The 18,992-nt window shown below is 38.7% G+C and overlaps 1 protein-coding gene across 3 annotated transcripts in view; it reads left to right on the top strand.

The window, feature by feature from the left end:
* Window positions 1-18,992, top strand: part of pcsk5b (proprotein convertase subtilisin/kexin type 5b) — an 82,883-nt gene that overhangs the window by 50,152 nt on the left and 13,739 nt on the right. The window contains exons 17-24 of one of the 3 annotated variants that reach the window (XM_041998408.1): window positions 495-579; window positions 2,258-2,361; window positions 2,502-2,640; window positions 3,833-3,948; window positions 12,090-12,192; window positions 12,297-12,433; window positions 14,310-14,510; window positions 18,919-18,987. In XM_041998408.1, the coding sequence (XP_041854342.1) occupies window positions 495-579; window positions 2,258-2,361; window positions 2,502-2,640; window positions 3,833-3,948; window positions 12,090-12,192; window positions 12,297-12,433; window positions 14,310-14,510; window positions 18,919-18,987 (954 nt within the window). Of the gene's footprint in view, window positions 1-494; window positions 580-2,257; window positions 2,362-2,501; window positions 2,641-3,832; window positions 3,949-5,351; window positions 7,642-12,089; window positions 12,193-12,296; window positions 12,434-14,309; window positions 14,511-18,918; window positions 18,988-18,992 lie in introns of those variants that run through there. The other 2 variants (XM_041998407.1, XM_041998406.1) reach the window with 2 other exon arrangements.

The following is an 18,992-nucleotide window of genomic DNA, read 5'->3' as shown; positions in this document are numbered from 1 at the left end:
CGATATTTTCACTGTTGTGCAAAGCAGCCAGACCACCATTCTGCTTGCTATGATGCTGGACAGGGCAGGGTAAAAAAAATCTATATATATATTTATGTTCAGTAAAACCATTGACTTCTCAAAAATAATAAAACTTATTATTCAAATTTCTTTTTGGCAATTGTTGCTGCTTCTGAGGGCAATGGACCACAGCGTCCATGTTCATTGTATCAAAGTGTGTGATTGCCCTGACCCAGTAACCCAGCCCAACCCTATTTCCTTAATATATGCTTATTTTGAATTTAAGGATGCACGCTTGCATTTTCTGTGCAGCATTATTCCCAGACTCAGCCTTCCTCCTGTTTGACATCTTGTTCTCTCCATTCTCAACCACTAACCACCCTGGTTTTGACACTCATCTTTTTCCTTTTCCCAAATTACTTCTATAGAGTAAGACCCTTGCTCCTCTGAGCCACAGCAAATCACTGACCTTTTTTTTTATATATATCTTTTAGACTCCAACATTTGCAGGAGATGTCATGAGAACTGTAAAAGGTGTACATCCTCCAATATCTGCACAGAATGCAAACCAGGGATGAGGTAAGCTGGGAGCCAAATCTAGCAAAGCTTAACGAGTCAAAAAAAAAAAAAAAAACATACTGATGATTTTAGTGTTTTGACAGTAAGTTCTTTTGTTTGGAGACAAGAAAGATAAGAACTTGTATTGCAATATTTTTTCATAAGTGAGTCACTAGTTATCCTGCTTTAACTGCAGACGCAAATACAGCATACAACACTTAAAGAAAGAAAAAGCACTGCAATATCAGAGTTTTGTTCTTCTTATAACAAAAAACAGCCCATAAAAAGGAGAAGAAAAAAAAAGAAAGAAACATGATCAGACATAAAGTTTCTACAGAGTATTTAGTTTCAAGCAAACCTCATTTACAGTTTGCCTCTCACATCTTCAGTTCTGTCTTTTTGTTTAGCACAAGGACAGAGACAGGGACTGAACACTAAATCCTGTGTTTACTGGAAGACAACTTTCTGAACTGTAGTGAACTTTAATGTTTCCCTATAATGTATACTGTTTGGCTTCCTAAATATGTGGTTTCATTTGCTATCAAGTAATACAAAACTGTGGTGGTGGAAGTGGGTGCTTGGAGTAGATTTGCAAAGAAAAACCAGCCTATGTTACACTTTTATTCAGGCTTGCTGCTTTAACCAGAATCTCCCAACACACATACTCGTCATATCGTGTGCAGACCTACAAATAATGGATCTGTTGTTGGTTGTAATCCTTACTTGGGAGAACCTCTGATCTAAACTGTAGTGTTTTAACAAGTTCCTGTTTACTTTTTGGCCACCTTCCTTGCACTTGACCTGAGAGATGATAGAGAGTTTAAAAGTGCTGAAATTCCTGATAGGTCATAAAGGAAACACTTGAAGTGGTTAAAATGTATTGCAGTCTTGAACCTAAATTTAAATGTAGCCAGAGGTGGAGGTGGGGACACTTGAAGGCCATAATTTCCTCTGAATGCCTTCGAGATCACAGCAAGACAGATTTTCACACACTAATACATGCATACACTCACACTCAACCTTCCGTCTCCCATTTAGTCCAGCATTAATGCTCTGTTAGGAGGCAGGGAGGAAGAGGGGACCAGATTGTTTCTGGGAAACGTTAGCTAACGCAGACCAGCTGTTTTTCAGTTCAAAGCAGTGAGCTCACCAACCTGTCCTCTCTGTGACTTCACAGAACTGACTTTACAGCCTCTAAACTTGCTTCTTTATTGACTTCTGTTTCTACATTTGGTTCTTTCAAATAACTTATGTTACATTAATACAGCATCGTTCACAAATTGATAGATTTTCTGCATATTAGTCAAAATAAGAAACAGGCCAACTGCTGTCATCTACTCCACTCGGGACAATATTATTATTTCTACAGTTTTTGTTTCTTTTGTCTAAACCAGCAGTGTGTACCTCCAGTCCTTAGGGACGACAATCCTGCAGGTTTTCTATGCTTCCCTGCTCCAACACACCTGGCTCAAATTAGGTTGGATCTGTTTAATTTGAATCAGGTGTGTTGAAGCAGGAAACATTGAAAACCTGCAGGACAGTGGCCCTCGAGGACGGAATTTCGACATCCCTGATCTAAATTATTGTTAAATTGATGCATTTGAAAGACTTTCACTTAATGGTTTGGATTTTTACTTTTCCATTAATAGTTTTGAAAATAGTTAATCATGAATGTGTCTTTTGTGTCATCACTTTTCAGTCTTCAAGTAAACAAGTGTCAAATGAGCTGTGACCCAGGGACTTATTACAACGGCCACAGAAGGACTTGTGAGCCCTGTCATCGGGCCTGTGCCACCTGCGCAGGTAGGAAGTCACAAGAAATTTTGCAGCCAGCTACACTAGATATGGCCATTACTTTGAGAACATTTTTGTTGATGATATAAGGTAATGCTCTAACTGAAGAGCGTTTTCATGTGTTTTTTTTTTTTTTTTTCTTTTTTCAGGCACCGGTGTAGAGGGATGCACTAAGTGTGCAGATGGCTACTTACTTGAGGACTGGAAATGTGTGTCAACATGTAACAATGGCTATTACTTGTCAGAGCAGATCTTGGACAATGGGCAGGTCCAGAGGTCATGTAAGAAGTGAGTCAGCACACCTTTCGACACCTCTACACAATAAACAAGGAGACTTACTCTGACAAAGATAATTACATTTCTCTCGAATTAAAATCATATATATATATATACTGGTAAAAAAAAAACACAACAAAAAAAAACACTAATATCAACTAACATCTGGGTTTTGAGTGCAGTTGAAAAAGTGTTTAGTTGCCATTTAGTCCAACATGAAATGACTGGCTTGGCACAGCATTGACAGGAACACAACACCTGGGTGAGCATGACCACAGCTCCCTTTTTCTTTACAAAACATGTTACAGAAACACATTTTCCACCTTTAATGTTTCACATGGAATCTCTGAAACAAAAAGCAAGATGTTGCAGAGAAAATACAGGAGATGTATCTTTTTTTTTATCTGCATTCAAGGAAGCTGGTAGCTTACTCTTAGTCCAGCTGTGACAATTGACTTTGATATAATCAAAATTAATAAACAAGCCTAATTATTTCAGATAATTGTGATTGTCAGGAATTGTGATTCAGCGCAGCCTGCGAGATGCAGTGTAAAGTCATACCTTTGTTATTGTAGTTACACGATGGTCCTCTGGGAGGTATTGGTGAACTAGACCAGTAAGTTGTATCTTTTAGAGCAGCCTTTCCCATACTGAGGGTCCTGACCTCCACTGGGGTCACAAGATAATTTCAGGGGGTCTCCACAGCCTGCACTTATCAAATACATAGATTTTTATTAGGGCTACCAAAATTCATGCGTTAATGCAAAGAGATTAATCTCTGAAGTAAACACGGTAATTTTTTTAGGACATTACTGCATGAACAAGGTTATAAGGCTGGATTTATATATGTGGCATGCAGCATCTGCGCAGGGCTGATATAGCTGACAATGGTGAAATGTGCTCCAGTACGTAGGGTTACACCATCTCCAAAACCGACGTTTTTTATGCAAATAACTTTTTATTCGCCATTTTAACACTACCAGGCTATTAGCCGTGATGCGTTTCACTGACAGAGATTGAACACTGTAACAAGTAATACAGTGTAAAAGTGTTTCTCTCTTTAAAATGCTTTCCTTTCCTGTTTACAGTTTTGTGGTTTGAGTTTAAGTTGGACAGTAAATTATGTTACCTACTGCATCGGTCAATCAATTTTACTACAAATTAGACCAGTACTGCATATAATTCCCCATCTGACCTTTGACAGGTGTGACCATAGCTGCTTGGAGTGTGTGGGACCTGGAAGTAGAAATTGCAGCACCTGCATCAATGGTCACAATCTGGAGGCAGGTGCCTGTGTGGCCAGCACCATCTGCAAAGATGGTGAGTTGTCAGCTTTCTTATTTATTACATGGTATTTCGGTGTGTTTTGTATGCCATTCACAGCCAATATGTAGTGGTGATGCATGCTGGTATGGTCTGCACTGAAGTTTCAATAGGAAGCTGGTCTATTTTGTTAAATAATTTAAAGAGCGTCAGGATGTTTAAAAAGTCATATTTTTGCTAAAAGGTTGGATGAAAAATGTCAGAAATTGTGATCTGAACAATCAAAGCTATTTAAAAACCACAGTGGTACAGAGTGAAATCAGACTCTCAGACCATTTTACTTTTCCAGGAAAGTAATTGTTTTTCAAATATTGAGAAAAATAGATGCAAAAGGAAGTTATATTAAGCAAAGCACAATAATTCACTTGTGGCCTTTTTACATTATGTATTTCTAGCTTTGCAGCACCTTGAATTAAACAGCTCACTGTTATAGCTTTAAAGCACGAAGGCAGTCTGTCCTTTCTTTGGCCTTATCTACAGTGTACTTCTTATTTGTGTTCTGCATATTACTACAATATTAAATCTTTATGAGAATACACACTCACACGTTCCTGTCCTTTTAATTCTAATAGAAATATGTTATTTCCCTGGTTTGTTCTCACTCTTCTCTGCCACTTCACGTTGGCTGAAAGGCCTCTTGATAGCGTCTAGTTTCTCTTCAAGCATTTTAACTTCCTTGACAAAATCTTCTGATTTTTCATTCAGTTTTTAGTTCTTTGCTTTATTTGCTTTCGCCTGTGCTTTGTGGGATGGTCTCTTTTTTACTGAAGCTGTGCATGCGCAATGCAATTGCTGCTTTAGCCAAAATCTTCTAGTTGATATGAACCCATGGCCATATGATGATATAAAGCTCTGAGAACAGGAATATCTTCACTGAGTGACCTTTCTGTTGATAATGACTTTGCTTAAAGTGCACCATCAGTCTGTTTCCACCCTTACTTAACATGGGGTGTTAAGTCGGTGATGGATATATTGGCATTTGATAAATAAAACAACTTCTGCTGTGGACAGACTGGTGGTCCACTGTAGAGTTTTTTTTTCCTTTTATGCAAAATGAAACCAGGTTGTGAATTTTAAAAAAAATTCTTAAATTTACTAACTGTGTGACATTTTTTCCCTCTCTCTCTGTTTTTTTTTCTCTTTTCCTGTTTTCTGACATGGATTCAATCACTCCGCTGGACTGCAATTATTTTCCACCTCGATGAACATCACCTGTGATTGGATCAAAAAAAACTCTTCCTGTCACCTGAACCCTCTCCTGACCAATCACGTGGTTCTGCCTGTCATTGAAATATTGCTATTGGTTCTTCTCTGTATGCATGTGTGTATGTGTGTGATTGTGTGTGGATGTTTGACCCCTCTCCTCCTTCCAAACTGTCTTCTTCCTGCTGTGTGGAAAGCAAATGAAGAATCTTGGGCAGAAGGCAGTTTCTGCGTGCTTGTTAAAAAGAACAATCTTTGCCAGAGGAGAGTCCTGCAGCAACTGTGCTGCAGAACGTGCTCGCAAAAAGGGTGACGGGATGTAGTCACTGGGCGAAAAGGGAGTGCTGGAGAGGTGGGGGTGTGGGGGTACAGGGGCCACCCTTCCTTCTTAAAACCCCCCTGCCTGCACATTCACAGTCACATAATTTATAAGAGAATTTGTGCCTCTTAAAAGGACTGCATCGGAGGTGCGATGACAGGACTACAACAAACCTACCTTTTTCTGTACTGGGACACACACACGTGTTCAAGGTGTAAAATGACTGGGACTTACTTCAAGAACAAATGAGCAAATGAAAACAAACGTGAAAACAAACAAAAGAATAACAGTGTTGGTATTTTGTGACCAAAGCATTGATGCCAAAATAATTGAACCTTCTTTTGTGTTGCCAGTGTATGAAGCAAAGCTAAAAACAGGAGCCACTCAGCCAGTGATTCGCTGAATACGTCTGTGTGCATTTTTATTTTGGCTCCTCTTCCTCCTCTCTTTCCAGTGTTAACGATAAACAGATGGAAAGTGAACATACAGTAGGGAAAGGCCACGTTTTCTGCCTGTAAATATATGTGAAAGGAAAAAAAAAAAAAAAAGCTCACTCAGTAATGTGAAAATAATGCGTGTCTGGGCTGACTGGCTATTTGGGGGAAATAAGACAAATTCACACTTTTATATATAACACACACAGCGCACAGATGCATATATACCACACACATGCACTTAAGAGCATGAACGCAGACACGTAAATCCACCACTTGAAGCTACAGACAAAATATTGTCACCGTTTGCCAAGACTGATGCACGTTACAGACCAGAATCACCTCATTTCATCTACTTAAAACAACCTGCCCTCTATATAGTGAGTGTGTGTTTGTCTTTATTGGTGTGTTTGGAGAATGCCATTAATTCTTGATGTAAGCCCAGACAGCATTGATTCATTCAAGAGGTACCACAGGACGAGTCGATAATCATTCCTTCCAGGACTTTCTGCAGGGAGTAAAGCTGCAGTGAGTGATAATGAATTTGTGGTACAAGGGATGTACCGATGTTAACTTTTCACACGTTGAAGATTCTTCATATAAAACTTTGGCCCAAACCTGAGTATTGACTCCATCCATTACAGTGACTTAACAATTTAAAGCTTCTCTTTTTACTTTGTTGGATAAAGAAATTAAAAAAATAGGTCAGACTTGTTACAGGGATCTGAACTTCTTCTATATGTTGGTTTGATTTTCCCACATACCATGTATAACCCTGCAGAAGGGAACTTTGTCCAGTAATGATATTTTAATCTGTATCGGTGCATCCCTACATGTTACTGTTCTCAAATAAAATAGTTTTAGAAGTTTCTTCTCAGTGTTCCATGATTGCAATCCACATCAACTAAATTACTCCTTTACATATTGGACACAAGGTCAACAATGCACAGAAAATATTGTGTTTTTGTGTTTCATCTGCAGCTAAAGATCACTGACAGACGGGAAGGCAGGCAGCAAGCTTATGTGGAGCAAATCAGGGCTAAAACGGGATTTCGGTTAAAATGTACATTTAGAAGCAATAATTGTCAGTCAAGCTCAAGAAAAAAATAACACAGCATATTTTTTTTCTTTCTCCCACTTACATTATGTTTGAACTAACAGCCTTACTGCACACCCAAAAGCTCAGAAATGCACATCATATTAAGCCACTGTTTTTACAAAAGAAGCCAAAAGACTTCAGATGCCTGTTATTTTTTCCCCATCCTGTCTGTCTCTGGGCTTTACCTGATGAAGCTCAAACTTTTTTATGGAGGTGCTGGCTTCTGAAAAGAAATAGTAAAGGAAAAAAAAAAAAGGTTTTAAGACTTATATTTTGTGGTGGGTTCTCATGCTTGCAGCTTAAGCATTCACAGTATTAGATGAATTGTTGTACTGTCCACTGTTTATGTTTCTTGATGATTTTTAATAAAGATTGATGAATCCCCTGTTTTGGTTAACAAAAATTTAATCTTGGTCATTGTTTAAGATGACTTGCATCTGTGCTGTAGTAGACACACACACACATACACACACACACACACACACACACACACACACCCCTCGTATAAAAGGTGTTTTTATTGTGTATTTGTGGCATATCTGTGACAATGCATTATTAATGTTACTCAAAGTCCTAGTTTTGAAAATCTTTTCTTTTTTTACTTAAATGTTCTTATTAAAATGTTTTAATCTGTTCACATTTTTCTTGTCTCTTCAGTTCTCATTAATTACATTTTCAATTTATTAAATCAGAAGGATTTAATCCATTAGCATTTAAATTAAGTTCTTTCACTTTTACTGTTTTACTCTCTGCTGAAATAGACAAACTCATGAGTTTTCCAGCACTTGACTGTAGTGATTAAACCCCAGGAAAAGCATCTCAAAGGATATACAGCATGTGCACTCAATGACAAGTAAGTAGAGGATATAAATAGTTCAGCAATTCTAGTTGTTGCAGCATCATTAAAGGTGGAAGGTTGGTTTTACCAACTAGTTTACATTTATGAGGGGGATTTAATGAGAGTGAATTTAGGATTTGTTGTAGCGTGCTGCAATGGAGCCTACGTATATATGTCCTATAGGCCTCTTTTCTTGTGTCTGTGGAGCCATTCCTGAGTATTTCTAGCATCAAGGCAAGCTACAGTAATGTTTAGGGCTATGGATTAAGATAAAGGAGGATACACATGAATGGAAAAACCCAAAGCTTCTCAGTAGAATATTGCTTCCTAATGTTATTCATGTCACCCATCAATGTATAATAACATTTATTCAGAGACACTTGAGTTGCAGTGTATGAAGTACATCAAGGATTATATGGGACATCATTCTGGACGCAAATATTGGATTCAATTGGATTGACAATTCCAAACAAATGTTTGTTTTTGCTTGATAACTCTCAGGTGACGATTCAACTCTAGTTATTGACTGGGATGCAACGAGTGTGAAATTTTGGGCTGATACCCAGATAATAATTTGGCTGATGGCAATACAACTGTTTTTGTCATGTACTTTTACTTTAATGAAAGGGAAACAATTAAATATACATAAACAGTTTAGTTATTTAGCCCTCCATTTCACACAGTTTTATTTGTCTTTCAGATAGAGGTTAGGATTAAAATAAAATTTAAAAAGACATTTTTTCAATCATTGCCAGCTTAATAACTTCTCAGTGTTAATGTGGCTAAATGAGATTAAATGTAAACCAATCTTATCTTGATGTTAGGCCAATATATCCATTCTTACTGTTTAACATCTAGTTGTGTTCAGATATGCGGATCCACTGTGGAATAATGCTTTAAAACCTATACAGCAAGCACTGTCAAAATTAATAATGTATATCCAAAGTAATAATGTATAAAAATATATTAAAAAATAAACAACTGCACATAAACCGTGTGGATAAAATGATCCTGATGACCTGCAGGGCCTAATAAAGTTATATTTTTCTGCTTTTTTGGACAGAGTATGTTTTGGTTTCAGGAGGAGGAAAGGTCAGGGAATTGGGATTAGGGAAACGGGTGTACCAGTGTGATGCCTGGCAAAACAATTCCCATTCCTGAAAGAGACTGCCGTGTGCTTACAAGGTCAGCCAAGTCCATAACAGAGTAAAACTTTTACTCCCCTGAGTGACAGGCCCTCGTTCTTATCTGCAGCATTCTTCTCCTGTCTGGCAGTGGGAGTCCAAAGTCTCTGTTTCTGCTGAGTGGAGTTGTGTGGCTTTCCGTCCCCTGAGAACTTGGCTCTCTGTTTGTTTGTTGGCGTGAGTGAGGGGGAGACAAATAGAAAGACAGGGAGACAATTTGTGTGTGTGAGGAAGAGTGACGGCGTTTATTCGGAGACTGTTTGAATGGTTTCAGCAGAGCTCCACTGAATGGGAAGCCACTGCCTGTTGTGTTTGTACACAAAGAAGCTCTTTTGTTTTTCAAAGGAACAATTGAGCTTTTCACTGAAAGCCAGAGCGCACAGACAACCTCACCACTGCCTTGAAGGATGCTCTCCCACACACACACACACACACACACACACACACACACACACACACACACACACACACACACACACAGCTCCATCCTTATGCTTGAACCAGTGTCTGTCACCTTTGTTTAATACCAAAGTGGGATAGGAGACAATGTTCCATCCATCCATCCATCCATCCATCCATCCATCCATCCATCCATCCATCCATCTTCTTGCCTCTTACCCGGGGTCGGGTCATCATTTCTCAAGCAGGGAAGTCTAGACTTCCCTTTTCCAGGCCACTTATTCCAGCTTATCTGGGGTCTCCTCCTAGATGGAAGAGCCCGTAACACTTCACCAAGAAAGCATTCAGGAGACATCCTAACCAGATGCTCAAGCCACCTAATCTAGCTCCTCATGTTGCGGAGAACTAGCGGCTCTACTCTGAACCCCTCCCCGTTGATGACTGAGCTTCACAACCTACCTCTAAGAGAGAGCCTGGCCATCCTGCAGATGAAACTCATTTTGTCCTCTTGTATTCACAGTTTCATTCTTTTGGTCACTACCCACAGCTCATGACCATAGGTGAGGGTAGGAACGTAGCTTGATCGATAAATCAAGCTACTTTGCCTTTCAGCTCAGCTCCTTCTTCACTACAACATACCAATGCAGAGTCCGCATCTCTGCAGACGCTGCAACAATCTGCCTGTCGATCTCCCTTTCCTCCGTCCTTTCCCTACTTATTAACAAGACCTCGAGATACTTGAACTTCTCCACTTGGGGTAGGATCCCATTCCTGACTTGGAGAGAACACTCCACCTTTTCTGGCTAAGAACCATGGTCTTGGATTTGAAGGTGCTGATTCTCATCCCAACAGCTTCAAACTCGATTGTGAATCGGTCCAATGAGAGTTGGAAATCACAGCCCGAAGAAGCCAATATAACCACATCATCTGCAAAAAGCAGAGACCCAATACAGATGCCACCAAACTGGATCCCCTCAACATCTCAGCTTTGCCTAGAAATTCTGTCCATAAAGGTTATGAACAGAATTAGTGACAAATGGCAGCCTTGGAAGAGTCCAACCCTCACTGGGAACAGATCCGACTTAGGTCTACTGCTGGCAATGCTGACAAAACTCTGGCACCCGTTGCACAGGGACTGGACAGTTTGTAAAAGGGGTATATCATACTTCTGGAACAGGATTCCCAGGGGACATGGTCTAAGGCCTTCTCCAGGTCCACAAAGCACATGTAGACTGGTTGGGTGAACTCCTATGCCCCCTGCTGGTCAACTGTTCCATGACTGGATGAAAACTACACTGTTCCTCCTCAATCAGAGATTCTACTATCCGAGGGACCCTCTTCTTCAGGACCCCTGAATAGACTTCACCCAGGAGGCTGAGGAGTGTGATCCCCCTGTTGTTTGAGCACACCTTCTGTTTCACCTTCTTGAAGAGGGAGACCCCCATCCCAGTCTGACAGTCCAGAAGCACTGTCCCCAAAATCCACGTGATCCTGCAGAGGTGTGTCAACCAAGACAGCTCTACTGTATAGCATCCAGAGCCTTATGAAAGATCTCATCCACCCCCGAAACAATGTTTATGCCTCTTTTGTTAAAGCTCTTTTCAGGACAGCCAAGTATAAAGCTGAAGGTTGAAGGGTTTTCAGAAATTTTTTTTTTAATTCTCTCACAACAGTGGATAAGATATGTAGCAAAATGGTAACAAATTGTATTTGCCCACTCCTGAAAGAGAAAATCTCATTAGGTAAACATCACTGTTTTAAATTACTCTAGCAATGTTTGTTTCATTGCTACTTGAAATGAGATGATGTTTTTGATCAGTTTGGTGACTCAACAATTACTCTACCAGGTGTTGAAGTTTCTGGTGCTCAAAACTAAATTTCCAGACTGTACTCTGCCTTCTGAAGCCTACGCACATTTTTAGCATTTTCAACAGAAGAGGATGTGGCTGTGATACTATTGGAAGGAAAAAGTGAGGGAGAAAAAAACTAGTTACTACAAGAAAATGGATCCAGGGACCCTCTTTCAAGGTTTTAATCTAGATATTTTTTATCTTTTTGTTTAAGTGCTAAATGTTTTTTTGAATTATCCATTCTTTATCGATTGTGTTCAATGGCTACACTACAGAAAATTAAAGTTATGTATTAAATTAAGTAAAATAAAAAGCTGAGAGCAGAAATTTTCTGCAGTGAAAGCAACTAAAATGAATATTGTCACTTAAATTTGACTGTAGAATAGAGCCACTCTTTGCTTTTAAACTTTGTGTTTGTTATAAACACAAATTTTCTTTGAGCTCACAATGTGCAAACAAAACAAATAAAATCCAAATCATGTCTTTGTTTAATGTAAAAGCACATGCAAGTCTGAGAGAAACATGTTTCTTAAATCTCTTTAGATTTCTTGAATTTATTTACACATAATATGAGAACAAGACAGAAAATAAGAAAAGATTTAGTTGTGCAGCAGATGTCAGAAGCTAGAGGACAATGAGATAAACTTTAATAAAGTGAAGACCGTGGCAACTACCTGTTTGTTAATTGGTTCAACTCAGGAACATCACAGCATAAAATCAGATGAAAAAAAAATTAAGTGAACTTACCGAAATGCCATATCATTCAACAGGCAGCTGGTGATGTGATGTTCACAATGGTTGTCTGTTTGCAGGGGGGTACATGAGTAAACATGGAAAGTGCCACCTGTGTGATGTTACCTGTATGCAGTGCACGGGTCCAGAGAGCGAGGATTGCACCAGCTGCCCTGAAACAAGGTGACAACCACTGACATGCAAATATGACACAGATGGAGAATCCATGCTCTAAACACTGCAACAATCTAAACCACGAGACTAACTTTGGATGTGCCCACCTGTAGGTTCTTTGATGAAGGACGGTGTGTTATACGCTGTCAGGCTGGTCGTTACGCCATGGAGGGACAATGCCAGCTCTGTCACCACACCTGCCATACATGTACTGATGAGGGACCCGACAAATGCACCAGCTGTGACACAGGTACACCAATTGCAGCACAGTTAGTGTGGATGTTTTTCCCCCAAACACATAAAGCAGGAACACTTATGGTATCTGAATTAACTCAAACAGCATTTTCAGGTCCACTGGCATTCACTTAAAAATCCATTTATATAGCTTTGACTGTAATTAAATGAAATTGTGCTTTTGGATCAAGCTAAGGCTCATTACTGTCAGAAGCCACCACTCAATCTTCTGAAAGTAAATGGATCGAATTAAGCAGTAATTCAGCTGTGACCTGTTGATAGATGCGTTGAAAAAAAGCAATCAGTCATTTATGTGTTGCATTTTGAAGTAGTGATCATTGAATATCTCTCAGGATTTAAACTCAGTTATAGAGCAATCCCTGGTGTATTTGATTTTATGGCCTCTTTAACTTATTCAAAGGACGAAACACACTCCTTGGTAAGTGTTAGGATCCTAGCATCCTGTAATCCAAAGTTCATAAAAATATCTTTTACATCATGCTATGATAACATCCTGACATAATTAGAAAATAACAGCTGAAGAAACTGCAGACAGTATTTTGGCTATCAGGGTGAGTTTATTTACACTTGGGAGATACTGTTACACACCTAACTACACACACCTTTGGAGATACTAGACAGCCAAGAGAAAATTAACACCAGATTTCCCCTTCACATACCATCATATGTGCACCCACACACACACACATGCACACTCTCAATTAGCTGAAAGTTTGTCAAACTATGTTTACAAATGTGGTTCCATTTTACCTGAAGCTCTGTCTGAAGCTCAATGAGACATAACAATAATAACGTGAATAGACCCTCTATCTGTCTCTCACTGTTATTTCTCTCTCAAAACAACTACTATTATCTTAGCCAGTCTCTCTCTCTCTCTCTCTCTCTCACACACACACACACACACACATTAGGGACTGCTACATACTAAGCTGTCAATTGGTAATTTTAACCTCTAATAGCAATGCTTTGCCCTTCTGATGCCACACAAAGAGACAAAAGTGAAGATGGAAGCATGACAAGGAACAAAAAGAGATGAAACAAAAAAAAAGAGACAGTAAATCAAAAAGATATTAAATGTGTCAAAATATTGGCACACAGATCGAGGCAGGTGTGAAATTGAAGTCACACAGATTAATATGGACCTCTTTGTTTAATGTCTGTGGAAACAAAAATTAACTATGAAAGTCGGAAGTTAAGCAGAAACTAAACCTCCAACTGTGAAATAAAACCCCAGCAAATAAGTTAATGTAATTAAATATGTTATTTGGGAAAATCACATAAGCCAAATCCTCTTATTAAATTTCCAGTATGCATTGAAAAGTTTTCACAAATTAAGCAACCATGGCAAGAAGGAATATAGCTTGAATTTGATTTTTGAAATTCAAGACGTCTTTTTATGTTACTGACATCGATACCCTGAACCAAATCAAAGAAAGAGAAATGTGTGTTTTTTGATTACTTAAAAATAGAGGACTCAAAAATTTTGGTACAATAAGAAGAATAATCTTTGTTTTGCCAACACACAGGAATTTGACCTTTGCATTTAACCCATCTAAAATCCTGAATACAAGGTTCAGTTTTGAATAGCTTTTTGGGCTTCCACACACTTATTTAATTGTATATTTTATCCATTACTTCTCTCTGATTATGTGTTGTATATTTGCACATATGAATGTTGTATTTACAACTACACACACAAGTGACTGTGCCAGATATTCTTGCAGTTAACCACCCAGATAGATGCTTTCTAAAACCTGTTTGGTCTTAAACCTCGTGTATGAGTTTCAGTCTGTCTGCATACCTGTGTTGTGCATCAGCAGTCACTTTTCTTCACTTCAAAGCTCTCTTTTCATATTTGTTTTTCCACTCAGATAGGTTTGGTGTGACCAGATACCTCTTTCAGAGTCAGTGTCAAGAAGTCTGTCCTGAGGGGTTCTTCCACTCTGCAAGGATGCGGTGTGAACCTTGTCCTGAAGAATGCATCATTTGTGCTGCTGCTGATCGCTGTCTCCAATGTGGGCCAGGGCATAAACTCAGAAATGGCCATTGCTTCCCAATGGAGTGCAGCAAAGGTGAGGATTGCTGCACAAGTTATATGACCATTGACTGATGATGAAATTTTCTAACTCTGCAGCAACAATTCTGAATAGATGGATAGTTTCAACAGAGGTCACCAATGAATACAAATACACAAATACCAATGAATAACAATGATGGCACTTTGTTTCTAGGGGTTAGTTTTATTCTTCAACAAATGCAATGCTCTCAGTCAATCCTAAATCTTATTGAACCTAAATCTTGAACATATGTCTTTAACATTATAAAAATTTAAGTTTTATCTTTCCATCTTTAAAAGTATAAATCTGCTGTTTAGCAGAAAGGGAATGATGGGAACTGAAATGTTTAAACTGAGGTGATTGTTCCCAAACTGTCACCAAACAGTTCACTATTTCTTTTACTTAGTTCTCAGTGACTGGTCCGTTTCTTTATCCATTTGTGTTCTTTAAGCTTTCATTTTTAATCACTGACAGGTGTTATGTACATTATTAAATTCTCAACCGGATGTAAACTATGTTAACTGGTTTTAAAATTGTATCCATGAAAACGAAAACATCATAATTTGAGCAACTGCATTACATAGTGTGTATTATTTTTGCTTAGTAATTCAGTAAACAAAGAGACTAAAAAAGTTACATGTCTTAATTATGTTCATCTACATAGACTGCCTGGTGTGGATGTGTTTTTGCTTCTTTCTGTTGTTAATGACTTACTTTTTGAATCCGCAGAGACTCTTTGAACGATAAGCACATTGCATTTTAGCCAAAAGAATGATTTAGAGTTAGACTCTTTAATCTTTGGCCCAGAGAATCAGTAGCATTTCTGTGACCACATTCACATGGCTTCCTCTTTGCATGACAGAGCTTTAACTTGCATTTATGGATTGGATAATGAATTGTGCAGAGCTCAAGTATCTAATATCAATTTTCAGCTAAATCAGCTAAAGCTAAATCCATTGAACAAAGATGTCTCTAGACTCTCTCAATCTTTTGATGATACCATGTACGTCTTTGCAATTTTACATTGAGGAATTTTATCCAATCCAATCCAATCCAACTTTATTTATAAAGCACTTTAAAACAACAGTGGACCAAAGTGCTGTAAAGTAGAATTAAAGCACAGAAAATAAAATCAATCAAAACATTAAAAAAAAACACAAAAAACAAAATCAAATGAAAAAGACAAGGTAGAATATAAAAACAGAAGCAACATCTCGAGATAGTCAAAAGCAAAGGAGAACAGGTGAGTTTAAAGGTGCAATAAGCTAAAGCGTTTCACTGCAAGGTTTGCTTTTGAGGCTGCCTGTGGAACAAAACAAAGCGTGTAATGAGCCACACCTCCCTCTACCTCTTCTCCCCACTTGCCTTGTTCGCAAATGAAAGTGCAAACACACTGAGCAAAACAATATGATCATTTTGTGAAACATGTCAAAATAACTTCTAACATGTATGTTTTTTCTTACTGTCCAGGAGAAGAACTAGCTTCAAGTTAAATTGTAGCTTCTTTAGCTCTTGCAGTGCTTTTCTCTTTGGCCAATGTTAATTGAGGTTATGTCCCTTTCTCTATCCGACAACTTCTTTGCCAGTGACAGTTGGTCGTCTTCTGGTCAATGTTTTGTTCTGCTCTCCGCCATTTTGCTTCGAAAATATGCACTGCCATTGCTAGTTGGCTGAAGCCTTTTATAGGGAGGGAGGACCGAAGGTCTCAGAGAGAAGGGAGGAAGCGGCAGTTCACAGCTGGACCGGCTGGTAAACACAGGGCTGGAGATCAACACAGAGAGATGGTGTGTGACGTCATGCTATACTCTAGAGGAAATTACACCTCTAGTTCTTCACATAGTCATTTTTTAATTCCTCCAATCTAGAAATGATAAATTTCCGCTTATTGCTCCTTTAAAGAAAAGACTTAAAATCGAGCCAGGAGGAGGGCTGTCTGATATGCACAGGCGGGTCATTCCACAATCTGGGACCAGTAACAGCAAAGGCTCAATCTCCTCAGAGCTTACTTTTTGTTCGTGGCACAATCAAGAGCAGTTGATCAACTGATATTAAAGAGTCTGAAGGTATGTAAGGGTGAAAGAGCTTGGTGAGGTAGGGTGGTAAAAAGGTAGGTAGGGAAGGTAGGTTGATAGGTGGCAAAAAAAAACAAACAAAACAAAACAAAACAAAACAAAAAAAAAAACAGGCAGCCAATGGAGCAAAGCTAAAACCAGAGAAATGTGTTCATGTTTACATGTGCTGGTTAAAAGAAGCACAGCAGCATTCTATACCATTTGAAGCTGAGCGATGGAAGACCCACTAATGTCCAAATACAATCCATTACAATAGTCCAGCTGAGTGGTGATGAAGTTGTGGATTTCAGTTTCAAAATACTGTTTTGGAATGGAATGAATAACTTTGGCTAGCTGCCTTAAGTGAAAAAAGCTTGACTTTACTATTGCCTTAACTTAACTATCAAGTTTAAAGTCAGAGCCCATTTTAACACCCAGGTTTTTGATGACTGGTTTATTCTACTGAACCAAATAACCCAGATATTTTGGGGAGGACCCAGTCGTACCTTCAAAAATCATAACCTCTGTTTTGTCGTTATTAAAATGAAAAAAAATTACGGGTCATCCACGTCTTGTCATGTCATGGTGACACTGAAGCAGTGGTCTGACAGAGTAAGGGTTGTTCTTTTTAGGGGCATATAAATCTGACTATCATCTGCATAACAGTGAAATGAAATAGCGTGTTTTCTGAGTATGGATCCTTGTGTGAGTAGGTATGGTTAAAAGAGTAGAGGACCTAAAACTGATCCTTGTGGGACCAATATAAAATAGGGGCAGAAGAGGACACAAAATCACCAAGGCTGACACAAAATGTCCTATCAGCAAGTGAGACCTGAAGCATTGTAGAACCAATGCTCCAGACGATCTATCACAATTCTACCATCCACTGTATCAAAAGCTACAGATAAATAAAGAAGTATAAAAACAACACCATCCCCAGTCAGTAGCTAATAAAATATCACTTAAAAACTCTTAGAAGAGCTGATTCTGTATTATGTTAAAACCTGACTGGCAAATCTCTAGAATATTGTGCTTCTTCAGAAAGGCCTGTAGTTGAGTATAAACTATCTTATCCTGAACTCCAAAAAAAAGGCACTTTGGAAATGGACTTGTAATTTGTACGCACTAAGGGATCTAAGATCAGCTTTTTTGATCAGTGGTTGAACTCTAGCATGTTTAAAACTTCCTAGGATTATACCAGAAGCCAAACTGCTATTTCATTGTATTTGACACAAACTGGCTCAAATAGATGGACAACAACAGGTGACAGGAACTGAAGGATCAAAAGCAGGTAGCGAGATCTGAGCCCTAGTGAGAGTGATTTTGTCACTAAAATAATGAAGAAAGCTTTCATATACAGCAGGGGCCTCCATAAAGTGTGGGGCTTTAAGAACACTGGTAATAGTTTCAAACAAAAAACTGCTTGTGGTAGTTTAACAGAATAATATCTGATAGGTGTTTGCTTTTAGCATCTTTCACAGTTATTTCATAATGATGCCAGCAGTCCTTTAACATTAACTGTTAGTTCATCTGTTTTCCACTTGTGTTCTGCCCTTCTGCCCTCACGTCTGACCACTCGAGTGGTGTCATTCAGCTCAGGGCTCAGATTTAGTCCTAATCAGCCTGGTTTTAAATGGTGCCACAGAGTTTACAACAGTTTGGCAGGTGTTTTGAAACCAAGAGCTTTGCTTTTCTGGGTCTTTAGAGGAACAACATCACTGACATCAAACACAGCTGAAAAGCATACAGTGGTGAAAGGGTTAAAAATGCAACAGCGCGGTGCAGCAGCGCAAGGTATTACGGGTTAGAACAACTTCAAATACAACAGACATCTGGTCAGAGAACACAGTATCTCCACTTACTAGGTTAAACACAGGTAAACCATAAAATGTTTTTCTAAAATGAATCCATAATTTGCTAACACAGTTTTACAGATCGCTGAACATCCATTAATCCTTGTTTCTGAGTGACTCTGCCTCTTAAAGGTGCTCATTTTATACCTTGTCATGGAACTAATCTATTGCCAATTAATCTAATTATCTACAGCATATTCCTCCAGCGATTTCTTAAAGTAGTGTTTACCTTACCAACATTTTATCGCCTCATCCCAAACTTTTCTTTGGATATGTTGCTACAATCAAATTCAAGATGATCTAATGTAGTATTTGTCATGAAATGGCTAAATACCCCACTTTTTTAAAAACATTTGATTTCCTTTACATTTTACACCATTTCTAAACATCCTTATGTTTAACAAATGTGATAACAAGCATTAAGCAGTTGACATTTACTCCAGGGACCATGTCCCCCCCCCCCCCCCCCCCCCCCCCCACCTGTCTTTTCACTCATCAGTGATTTTTTTTTTTCATCAGGTGAGATTTCAGATGCGGAGAATGAGGACTGTCTCTCCTGTGATGAAGGCTGTGAGAAATGTAAACACAGTGAG

Source organism: Melanotaenia boesemani, chromosome 11 (genome assembly GCF_017639745.1).
Source record: "Melanotaenia boesemani isolate fMelBoe1 chromosome 11, fMelBoe1.pri, whole genome shotgun sequence".
Taxonomy (NCBI): Eukaryota; Metazoa; Chordata; class Actinopteri; order Atheriniformes; family Melanotaeniidae; genus Melanotaenia; species Melanotaenia boesemani.
The sequence above is the reverse complement of the archived record's forward strand: the minus strand, read 5'-3'. Positions and strand labels throughout refer to the sequence as shown.